The sequence below is a fragment of the Hemiscyllium ocellatum genome, chromosome 18 (genome assembly GCF_020745735.1).
Source record: "Hemiscyllium ocellatum isolate sHemOce1 chromosome 18, sHemOce1.pat.X.cur, whole genome shotgun sequence".
NCBI classification, from domain to species: Eukaryota; Metazoa; Chordata; class Chondrichthyes; order Orectolobiformes; family Hemiscylliidae; genus Hemiscyllium; species Hemiscyllium ocellatum.
In genome coordinates, this window is record NC_083418.1 from 37,517,594 (window position 1) to 37,530,246 (window position 12,653).

Below are 12,653 nucleotides of genomic sequence, written 5' to 3' on the forward strand. Positions count from 1 at the left end.
TGAAACTGATCCAAACTGTTCACAACCTTGAAATCCTCATTTATCTCTTTGTCATCTCATGGCTTTGCAATTCCAGTGCACTCCTGGCCAGCCTCCACTTTATAAGTTTCCATAGCTTTGAAACACTCTTACTGATTACCCTTCATCCATCTTTGCAGTTTTTGTTGAACTATGTTTGCTCCAGTTCATCAATAGGTTGCATTTATAATTCTCCTCATCTTTGTTTTTAAATTCTTCCATGATCTCACCACACCACCTCTCTGCAATCTCTTCCTTTCCAAAACATTTGGCCTCTTGAGAAACCCCAGTTTTAAAAGTCTGCAGAATTGGTGACTGACATATTAGCTGCCAAGGCCTTAAGATCTGGAATTCACAACCTGGAAATTTTTTTACCTCTTTAACTCCTGTTTTCTCCCTTCAATACACTCCCTAAAATCTACCTCTTCGACCAATCTTTAGGGGATCTGACCTCCGATTTCCTACCAGACTGATTGTTTGACTTCATTCTTCTCACTGTTCCTGTGAGATTTCTTGGGATATTTTACAAGGTTAAGGATGTTATATAAATACGGGTTGTTGCTTCTTTTAAACTTTGCACTTGATTTTGACTGACTCTGCTACTGAACATCAATTAGTAATATAATATGATTTGCATTCTCTCTCAACATAGACTTTAAAATGACCAATTAATTTTTTTGTCCTTTAGAGCAAACTACTAATTGAAAGCTAATTCAGCTACGCCTTTATTGCTGATTTTCCTTAAAAAAAGACTCTAAACCCTAGGGTCTAGTTTTGGTGCTGAAATCCTGGCTGCAAAATGTTTGGCAAACAACGTGTAGCTTTCATAAGAGAATTCTGACCCTGTTCTTTCCTTGGAACAGACCACAGATTGGTGGCCATTTCTTAATTATTTTCACAAAAGGTGAATAAGAATAAAACTGATTTGTGCATGTATTAACAGATTTTAAAAGGTGAAAGCTTATAATTTTATTGGAAACGCTTAAACTTTCTTTGACCCGTAGAATATTAACTGTGGTTCAGGTCTCCAGAAAAAAATAACCATCACAAACCATACCTGCTGAGGCACGAATCTTTGAAGATGCAATGCATTTGAAGCTCAAGGTGATAGCCATTAGGGAAATTGAGAGAACATGAAAGCATTACACTTGAGCATGACAAAAGATGACTCAGTCTAATTCATTTTATTTTATTGATTTTAAGTTGAAAGCAGGACAGAGAGTTGGAGCAACAGCAGTTGATCATGGTCTAGATAGTCAATGGAGGAACACAAAAAAGGGGAGTGCGTATCAGCAATGTAATGATTAGTTAATTGACACTGATCTGTGCTGTTTGTACAAAAGCTATAACAAAGATTAATGATAAATGATGAGTGTTCTGGTGCAATAAAGTGGATTCTTCACTATGTATTACTGCAGGGACTATGGTTAGAGTGCATGTGCCCAGCATAAATTTGTTGAGTACCTAAGGTGTTCATTGTGTTTAGTAACCTCCAAAAGACAAGAGATTTCATTTATTCTGAAATAAAGTCAAAACTTCCATATTTTAATACACTGCCAAATATATCAGATTAAAGTTCTGAAATTGTACAGAACTAATATTTTGCAATATTTAATTCTCTAAAGCATCTGAAAGCATGGTATTAGGAAGACATTAGTTAGGTATAATTTTTGGTTCATTACAATTTTTATGTGTTATAATATTAAAGAACTCAGCACAGAAGCTATAATTTATTTTTTAAATGAGTAAGTAAATTAGGGCAGCACGGTGGCACAGTGGTTAGCACTGCTGCCTCACAGCGCCAGGGACCTGGGTTCAATTCCCGCCTCAGGCGACTGACTGTGTGGAGTTTGCACGTTCTCCCCGTGTCTGCGTGGGTTTCCTCCGGGTGCTCCGGTTTCCTCCCACAGTCCAAAGATGTGCGGATCAGGTGAATTGACCATGCTAAATTGCCCGTAGTGTTAGGTAAGGGGTAAATGTAGGGGTATGGGTGGGTTGCGCTTCGGCGGGTCGGTGTGGACCTGTTGGGCCGAAGGGCCTGTTTCCACACTGTAAGTAATCTAATCTAAAGCTATCTTTGGTTTATAGGTGAATGAACAAGAGTGTATTGTAAAATGATACTGGCTTTGAATAACCTTTTGTCAGTTAATGGGGGATAGTGACTTAGCATTCAGTTTCTTTGGGTGGCAGGTGACTGGTAGAAACCTATATGCCTACGAGCTTTCAATACCTGGTGCCTGGATACTGTTAGGATGTGTGTATGAAGGACTGATCACTTTACCTGTCTGTGTTTTTACACTAATTCTGAAGTAGAGGAATGTGCTACATCAATGAATGGCCCAAGAGGTTCCTGAATATATTTATTGAGCAGCTTAGTCATCATCAGGTACACAAGTTTTTATCAACAAAATGTCTATCAGATCATTTTCTGATTTTATTACAGTGAAATCCAAGCCTGTACTAACTGGTAGTCTGATTTCAGCTTTGTTAATTAGTCTTAGTGGAAGATTTTAAACTTATATCAGGTATGGTATTTAGTTTGGTTCAGTATCTTTTATTAAATTTTCAATCTACAAGAGCAAACCAAGGTATCCAGTAGGTTAACTGGAAACAATTATTTGATTTTATTAAACGTTGTGCATATTCTGGTTACTAGTTTACACTTGCAGCAAAATACTTATCAAAAATAATCTTGATTTACATTTTCCCTTGATTATCAGGTGGATGTATTGATTGACAATGATGCAGAAAAGGATTATCTTTACGATGTATTACGCATGTACCACCAGTAAGTATCATTTTTACTCGTAACCTTTTTTTGTTTGGATGGGGATATCTTTCAGTCAATTAGAGTTCTTCTTTTCAACTACATTATATAGATTCATCAGGAAAAGAAGGAATGAAGTTGGCAAAAAATATTTTTTTACATTTCTGTAGTTCTGGGGTGTGGAAATGCAAATTTATGGATGTAACTGCACATTTAGCTATCAATATAAGTCTTACAATGTAAAAGGTAATGCTTGGAAATATATGTGATTGACAAGAACTAACAACTGGAAGCAAAGATAATCATGACTCTGGAGCCCCCAAAACATTTCACAATTTGAATAATGGTTTTGGGTAGAAAATAGCAAAAACTTCAAATTTTAAACCCATATAAAATAAATTAGCTTACCAAACTGAAATGAATATTCTCATTGTAACCATTGATGTAGAAAATATTAAAATAGTATGGTATAAACTTGAATAATTGAAAATTAAAGGATTTGTTTTGGCAGACCACAATAATCTTTCTTGTTTGATCTTAAAAAAAACATTTAAACTGAAGAGCTTATTTACCCATATTCTGTTGAAAACTCATGCAATTGATCGTGGTCGGTGTCCATTTTATTTGTGAGCCTACGTGGCGAAGAAATGTTAACTTGATTTTGAATGATGTGTTCAAGGAGATAGAAGGGGGTTCAGCCTATCTAAATGTAAACCTGCCCTGCATCTGGTAAAAATCCCTTAAAGCTTCCCAACAAAATCCACTGATGTAATCATCTGCAACAGACCGAGGGAATGCTTGTGTGTTTCCCCCATCAGCCCAAATCTCCAAAACTATTTGTAAATCAATCAACTCAGCACAGAGTTTCCTGACCTCCATAGCTCAGTACAATGCAGGATGATTCACTTCCCAATTAAGTGACTGGGGAAGCTCAATTCCATATTCACTGTGGAGCCAAAATGAAAATATTAGCATTAAAGAACTTATTAAGATGGCCATTATCAGTCTATATCTTAATCATTTTATGAGCAGAGATAAAATCTTTGAAATTAACTTTTATAATTTACAGACATTTATAATATACAGAATCTTTATAATAAAAGAAATGGTAACATTATATCTCAAATTTAAAATACTTGAGCATATTGATAAATATCTGTATTTGCATTTGTTGAACGTTTCTGTGGTAATAACTTGCTGTTTGTGTTATGGTAGTTTACTGGTGGTATCTAGTAGCATAGTGGCCTGAACCAATGATGCATAATTCATATCCCTCTAGGGTACTTCAAACTTAGTTTAAAAGTTGAATTATAATGGATTGTGTGGAATTATTTACGCTACAATTGATGGCTTTTAAGTTCAACATGATTCATTACCCCCTTGCCAAGATTAAAATTTAAATGCTGTTTAGGTATCTTGAGGTCAACTTTATGCATGAGCAAAATTCTCAACTTTCTCAAATAAAAAAATTGTGCAGCTCATGACGTAACTTAGATCACGACCATAGCTTTGAGCATGTACCGATCACAAACCACGACCAGTATAAATGCCAACACAAGATACAGGCTAATATCACAATGTGCAGTAGCATTAAAAGTATTAAAAGCATTTGGCTGCACTTTTGTGTTTACTAAGTGCAACATGATTTATTAAATTAGATCACCATATTTTTATCCCTACTGCCCAATTTAAGGAGCCAAGTCAGAATATTTTGGCATTAAATGTTTAATCCATAGAATGATAAAATGCAAAATGAATTATGAACTTTATTCTTCATAAAATAATTATTTTGAAAAGAGTTATTAGTTTCCTACTGTCACAGAAATGTTTTGTAAGATATATTGTTTCCATTCATTACTTGAATAAAAGAAGCACAAAAGGAACTGAAATGTAGACGCTGGCAAAGTTTCCATGTGATCTTTGTAGGGAGAATGGATGTTGTTTCTCAGTGGTCTTTTCTGACTCAGTTTCATGGAGGTTTGCCTAATTGCTTTTGCCATTCATAAAGCAAAGTCCTGCAGTGTTTGGATCATCAGTGAATCAACAGTTCTTAATAATTTATTCCTTTGCTGCATTGTTCAAATTCACTGCTATATCATAATAACTTGTGTTTTCTCTGCCTTTTTTATTAATTTATTACATTTCCAGATCCCACAACTTGTATCAGAATATTTGAAATATCTTTGAAATGGCCACTGAAAATACTTGTGCAAATTTGTAGAAATCAAGCTAACTGAGCTGTAATAAAATACTGCAAGGACATACCAGTTACTGAGGGGGGGGTGGTTGATGAGACTCTAAGCTTTGTTAAACTGACCCTTGACCAACAGTTGTATCTCTCTCCTGACCAACTACTGACTGAATCCTTTAGCTAATCATAAACTTAATTCTGAACTCAATTAATTCTTCACCTTGTCATGAACCTTGTAACTAACTGACTAGAATTAATTATAATGATTTGATGAGGTTTTTTAAAAGAGCACAAAACGCAGGATAGTTGCAAGAGGTGGTGGCAGAAATGGGTGTGGATTGAAGAAACTAATCATTATGGATCAAGAATTAGAAATAATTGCTATGTTTCAAAAATCATTATTTAACTTCAAAGCATACTCTCATGTAATATTACTAATGGTAAATGTTTGATAGTAAAAAGATATTTTAATATTTTTGCAATTTTATATTTTTAATATTACTTTGCTTGCAAAGGAAAATTGATAATTTAATGATTCTCAGCCCATGATTTGATCTGATTTACTTTTAAATATATCTTTTGTGAAAGAAAATCTCAGCATAAGTTCAGTTTCTCAGTTGACTGCTGTGCTTTTGTACATAACTGCGCAAGTTGGGTAATGTGTTCTGTAAGTGGCTACTAAAAGATATGTAAGGATCCTTGAAAACTGCATCACATAAAATATTGTTTTACCAGATAATTTGTATGTCTAACTTGCGTTGAGGATAAAGGAGGAACCAATGGATATGCTGATTTCTAGATAGGGTGCCACATCGAAGGTAATTGTGAAAAAAAATCAAAGCTAATTGATGTGGGGGGGGGGGTAACATATTAGGAAGATGGGTTGGCTAACAGGAAGCAGAGAATAGGTGTACATGTGTCTTTTCAGCTTGCGAAGATGTAAGGGATGGTGTGTCACAGGGATTAGCGCTGCAACTACAATCAATTACAATTTTTATAAATGACTGAGTTGAAAGCACTGAAGGTATGATTACCAAATTTGCTGACAGCACAAAAATAGATTGGAAATAACATTGTGAAGAGAACACAAGTGGCTTTGTAATTTCAAAGATGTGGCAAATGGATTGTATGTGGGGAAAATGTGAAATTGTCCATTTTGGCAGGAAGAATGTAAAAGAAGCACGTTATCTAAAATGGTGAGAGATTTCAGAGCTCCAGAGATGGAGAGGGATCTGGGCATTCTTGTGCATAAATCACAATTACAGAAAGTAATTTAGGAAGTTCTAATTTATCACAAGCAGAATTGATTTCAAGAGTAGGGAGATTGTGCTTCACTATACTGTGCACTTGTGAGAGTGCATCAGGAGTAGAGTGTGCAGTATTGTTTACCTTATTTAAGGGAGGATGTAAATGTATTGCAATTCTAAAATGACTTGCGAGGTTAATACCCGAAATGACTGGCTAGGTTATGCTTGTATCTGCTGGATAAACTGAAACAAAATCTTGAGGGATGTTGACAGGCTAGATGTGGAAAGGATGTTTCCGTTTATCAAATAATTTAGGAATAGGAGTCACTGTTTAAAAATCAGAGTCACCCACTTAAAACAGAGAATATGTTTTTTTTTTCTGAGGGTTGCGTGTCTTTGGAACCATTTTCATGAAAAGGTGGTGGAAACAGAGTATTTGAATATTTTTGAGGCAGGGTTAGATAGATTCTTGGTAAGGAGGATGTTTTAAAAAGTTATCAGGTTTAACTGGGAATGTGGATTTGAGTTCACAATCAAAGGAGCCACAATGTTATTGAATGGCAAAGCAGTCTTGATCGGCCAAATGGTCTACTCGTAATTCATATGTTCCCATAAAGTCTGTTCCGATATAACGCAATAGTTCCGTTCTTATGCAATGCCGCTTTATAATAAAATTGCGTAATGGCAGCACCATTTAAACCAATGGGGCCAGAATCATGTTTGAGCCAATACAGGTAAGGAAAGTTCATGTTTTACAGATAATGGTCTAAATTCGTCAATTACATTATAGCCAAATTGTGTTGAAAAACAGCGCATTATAGCAGAACTGACTATATATCTTTGACTCAGGAAAGAAACTGAAACTCAAGTTAATTTTTCTCACCACTTGGTACATTTATAAGAAGTATCCACTCATGTTTCTGTAACAGTTTTGAAATTCCTGCATCAAGAGTTAGGCTTTGGTAGGCAAAAGTGAGGACTGCAGATGCTGGAAACCAGAGTTTAGATCAGAGTGGTGCTGGAAAAGCATAGCAGGTCAGGCAGTGTCCGAGGAGTAGGAAAAACGATGTTTCTGGCAAAAGCCCTTCATCAGGAATAGAGGCAGGGTGCCTCCAAGGTGGAGAGATAAGAGTTAGGCTTTGGTACCTAGCCAATTTTCTTGCTGTTTTTATGTTTTTAGAAATTTCACTTTCCCCTTTTTTCACTTCCATTCCTTTTAAAATGTTATTTACCTGTGAGCTTTTACAGTTTTTGAAAAAACTGTACCTGTAACTTTTACAGATGTATTCTGTGCAGAAAATATTTACTGAAATGCTGAGTGCTATTAGGATATTTGAACATTGTTTCTCATTTTCAACAACCATACTTTCTTTTGATTTTTATTCTTTGTATCACAATCATAGCTTTTTTTAAAGTTTCAAGATCATCCAGACCTCTTTTCAAAATTCTATTCCACAACTCTTTCTAAAGTGTTATTCCACATTTTATCAATTAATGAAATGCGAAAAGGAAATCTCCTCACATTAAAAATATAAACAGCTATAGACTCTGTGTCCCATTGAACCTGCTCCTAAATAGAGTTCATGTTGTGTCATGAATTCCATATTTAAAACAACCTTGGGAGAAAGAAAATTGAAATATCATCATCTCCATTGGACTGGCACCATTTTCCTACTTTTAATTTTACTTTTTATGAGTTTGCCACATTCAGTTGACTAGGAGTAAATTGGATGGCTTAATCATGCTAATGAATGGTGTCAATAAAGCATGTTAATAGTCTGAATCATAGTTGGTTACTGAATAAGTGCAGGTTGATATTTGCACATTTTGTATTTAAATTACACGCGCGCGCGCGCACACACACACACACAAACGTACACAATATCATTTTGCAAAAGCTTTTGGGATGTAAGTCTGGGGTGGGGAGGAATGAGTGTGACAAGTACCTCTTTGGGTGAACGAGCGAAATAATTATTGTTGAATCAAATGGCAATATCAGTGGCAATGTTGAAAGAGGAAATCGGGAGATGGATCACGTGAGTCAAACATGTGGAGTTATGATGAGATAATGTGGGGGAAAATGTTAGCAAATATATTGTTTTATCTCTGGCCAACTTTGTTTCTTTGTGTCTCAGGTCTATGGATCTCCCTGTTCTGGTTGGAGACCTAAAACTGGTGATAAATGAGCCAAGTCGTCTGCCAATGCTTGATGCCATTCGACCCCTTATTCCACTAAAACATCAAGTGGAATATGATAACCTGACACCAAAACGATCACGGTAAGGTGGAGATCCACCAAAGGAAGTCAAGGCATAGTTAATTGAGAAAATAGTAATATTACTCAGAATAATTTCCTTGAAAGTTAAAACATTCTCTTTATAAGAAAGTGCATTTGTTTTCATTATTAGAACAAAAGCAATTTGCTGTCCTTTTCTTTTTTTTACTGACCTAAGCAAATTTCTATCTATATGCTAATGTGACATTACCAGTGAAGTATTTTATTAGTTTATCCTTTCCAAAGCTCTTGAGGGGGATGAAGTACTATGAAATAATTAATTCATCATATTTTTAGACGACTGCTCAAACAAAAAGGGAAAGATTATATGTATATTTAAAATGTGTTTATATTTATGCTAATACACTGCTATGTGATAAGCAGCAGAATATTCCTAATAATCTGTATATTGGTATTCAACAGTTGTAAAGTTGATCAGGGCAGTTATTTGCTAAGAAGCTTGATTTCCTGTTGAAAGTTATGAGTGTCAGGATGTTTAGTAAGGATGATCAACAAAGCTGTTGTGATTTGGCAAAGATCAAATCATTTATAGGCAAAGAGGGTGCTAAGTTTGATAGTGCAGGGATTGCAATGTCCGACTATTCCCTACCATTTCTTTCCAATGCAGACAACACAACAATTTTGACCATCCATATCACTTTAGCACCTAATCCATTCTAGTTGTGTTGATTAGCTGGATACCTGACCAAGAGACCAATAGTGAGACCAATTAAACTTTGTCTGCACCATTCAAAGCAAGCCTGCACCTCTTTTTGCTGCTGCAGCAGTTACTGGTAGTCACGTAGGAAGTAAATGGACCTTGGAAATATTGAATGACAGCACAATTTAGGAGATTTTGGATTGAATTTTGTTAGAAATCAGCCAGATGTCAATTTTGACAGGTTTCATGGAGAGTTTCTTTCTGAGCGATTTACAATGCACTAGGTCTGTCTGGTGCCCCATTCATGCTCTCTTCACTCAGCAATGGTGGAAGTACTGCCACTGCAGAGACCTCCATTTTTTAGAGCTGATCACGACAAACGCAGGGGTTGTCCTTCACAATGGACATAATGGAAGGGGTATAAAAAGGCAACGCTTCAGTGGGCACATAGCTGACACTTCACTGCAGTCTAAGTGCATATTCACTAATGATTTACCATTTAAAAACTAAGCTACATGGTTGCCTGCACTTTGTGACATCCCATCAGACTCCCCTCTCTAAATGAGTTATGACACGGACTCAGATAGCCAAACCAAAGCAGCATTCCTACCTCTGTATTTGCAAAACAGTAAAACTAAACCATCAAAGACCCCCCAATAATCACTCCAATAGTTCCTAACCAGAGTTTTGAATAATTAATCCCAGACTTCACAAGTAATTTATTTCCAAATCCTGTTTTTGTAACTTAAGTAAAAGACTTAACTAGTTATGAAATACACAATAACTTTAGCAGAGAAAAAAATTAAACAACATTGTAATCTAATTAATGTCTAATTAATTAAATGCAAAACATTTGTTTTCAGCTCCCATTCACACGATAGACAGGGGAAAACACATATTTAAAGGAAAAACAAAAGAAAATAACAAAACTGTCTAGATTACTCAAATGGCTTCCACAATGTATTATTTCATAGGTATAAATTTTGTCTCCTTGGTTGCTTTTCTGAAACTGTTGATAAGGGTCACCTTCTCAGCTCAATCATTTAGAGGGATATGGGCCAAATGCTGGCATCTGGGACTAAATTAATTTAGGATATCGGGTCAGCATGGAGTGAAGAGTCTGTTTCTGTGCTGTTTCTCTCTGTGACTTCATGACTTTAGATCAAGGAGGAGACAAGATGAAAAGCCTGTCTTTAGGCTTCGATTTCTTCAGCATTCCATTTATTGCACGTGGACACGAAATGCAACTGTACTTGATAATCTGAGATCTACAGGCTCTAACCTTAAACTTGCATTAGGGACTATTCGTTACATGCACTTCTCTCTTCAAATCTAATGCCTACACTATTATTTATGCTGCATGAAAGCAGTCCCATTACATCATTGTAAAGTTGCTGCAGAGTCTTATAACCCTTACACAGCAGGAAGTTATCTTGTGACATTGTTGGTGAATAGGGAAGAGGGATCACAGTTACTGGCACTGCAGTCAATATATTCTTCAGGGAGAGCCAAAATGGAACAGGGCTGTTTAGGTTTTCTTTCTCCAGCTCTATCACCTCCTCAAGTCCTGTTCCTCAACTACTTGCAGTACAGCTCAGGTAAGAGCTGAACTCCCAATACAGAGTCAAACGTTTGCAGATGCCGGTGTTGGACTCGGGTGTACAATATTCAAAATCACACGACACCAGGTTATAGTCCAACAGGTTTAATTAGAAGCACTAGCTTTCGGAGCACTGCTCCTTCATCAGTTGGTTGTGGAGTACATAACTGTAAGACACAGAATTTATAGCAAAAATTTACAGTGTGATGTAATTGAAATTATACATTGAAAAATACCTTGATTGTTTGTTAAGTCTCTCATCTTATAGATAACTATAAACTGGTGTGGTGTGACTTTTAATTGTGTCCAACATTTGATGTTATTCCACAATTGGAAACATTTGCTAAATAATACTGGATTTCTGAAAATTTACATTATTAACTAATTTAGGACAACCATTTGGATTCATAATGTGGCATTTGCCTGTTCGGACAACTACAAATATTAATATGCAGGGCCCTGTTCTCTCAAAGAGAAATAATGTATACATACACACACTGTGCCTGTTTAAACTCAACAAAATAGATGACAGCCATTCTGTGGCTCATTTCTGGAGGCAATTTATTGACAAATCAAAGACAAACTGCATGGTTTAAAATTTACCAGAAATGTGGGAATTAACTGTTGATAATCATTTAATTGGTGCATCCCAGATAGCAACACTCCACCAAACACTCAAAACTCTCACTCAGTCTAAATGTTGTTTGCCCTTTACTTGGGTATTGCTTGTGAATTGTCCTGAATAATGCATGATGAAATGATTTAACAAAGTCTTTTTTCCAGCAATACCCCTTTAGCGTAATAAAGCCTTCAGGATAATATCGGAAAAATCAGACAGTGAGAGAGTTTACATAAATGGACACAATATTTTAATAATATGCTAGGGATGTTTCCACAGATCATAACTCACTCTAAGTCCAGTGCTCTTCTGGGAGGATGAGATTGCAGATTCCCTGCTGTAGTGATGTTCATTACCAAGTTTAAAAAGTCAGGTACCACATCTGACTTTCTCAAACAACCTTTTCTCATATGCAGAAAGAATGACATCTTTCTAATATTAAATGGGTTCTACGAAAACAGTTTGGAAGTGCTCTTGTCTGAACAATACTTGCAATTGTTATCCATGCGTTGTACAGTAATGAATTCACTTGGGATCATACAGTGGAACTCTCTACAATAAGAAGCTTTTTATGAAGAGAAACAATGTTGAATTGTTGAATTTCCTTGTTTTACTAGATGCTTGAGTAATTATTGACCCACACCAGGAATTCTGAAGCCTTTTTAATTATATGACGGGAATTTACTTCATGGCTTTACTGTATCTCTTTCAAGCTTCAAAATAAAAATGGAGTATCCATGAAAGAAGGAATTAATTAAAACATGTCACTCAACATAAGTTTTATAGACAATGAATGTAACTCCTGCTATACTTGACCACAGTTTGACTTGTGATTGGGGAAGACCATTTAGCCCATTTCACTGCATGCATCAGAGATATCCTAATGTGCCCATGGTAGTTAACAATTGTTTTTGAATAGATTCCATGGACATTTTCATCTGCTATTATTTGTGGATGTTTCTTAAATTATTAATAAGCCTTTGTGTGAAGAAGAGTTTCCTGGCAATAGTCCAAAAAAAGGCTTATACTGGTTTGAATCCACTTTAGTTCCATTTGTTTTTCTACATACTGAACAATCTTACATGCTATTCTGCTCTGTCCATTAGAAACATCCCAACATACCAGTATGAAGTCCAACTGGAGGAACAGCACCTCATTTTTGTTTTAGCAGTTCAGAACCTTCAGGACTCAATTGAGTTCAACATCTTTTACAGATGAGCATTATTCTCCATTTTGATCCCCACCCCCCATGTCCTGTTTGTGTGGTTCACTCGC

At 35.9% G+C, this 12,653-nt stretch overlaps 1 protein-coding gene across 1 annotated transcript in view; it reads left to right on the forward strand.

Moving 5' to 3' along the window:
- The window catches only part of ush1c (Usher syndrome 1C), a 218,925-nt gene that overhangs the window by 25,326 nt on the left and 180,946 nt on the right, over nucleotides 1–12,653 (forward strand). The window contains exons 2-3 of the mRNA XM_060838636.1: nucleotides 2,739–2,806; nucleotides 8,359–8,502. Coding sequence (XP_060694619.1) covers nucleotides 2,739–2,806; nucleotides 8,359–8,502 — 212 coding nt within the window. The remainder of the gene's footprint in view (nucleotides 1–2,738; nucleotides 2,807–8,358; nucleotides 8,503–12,653) is intronic.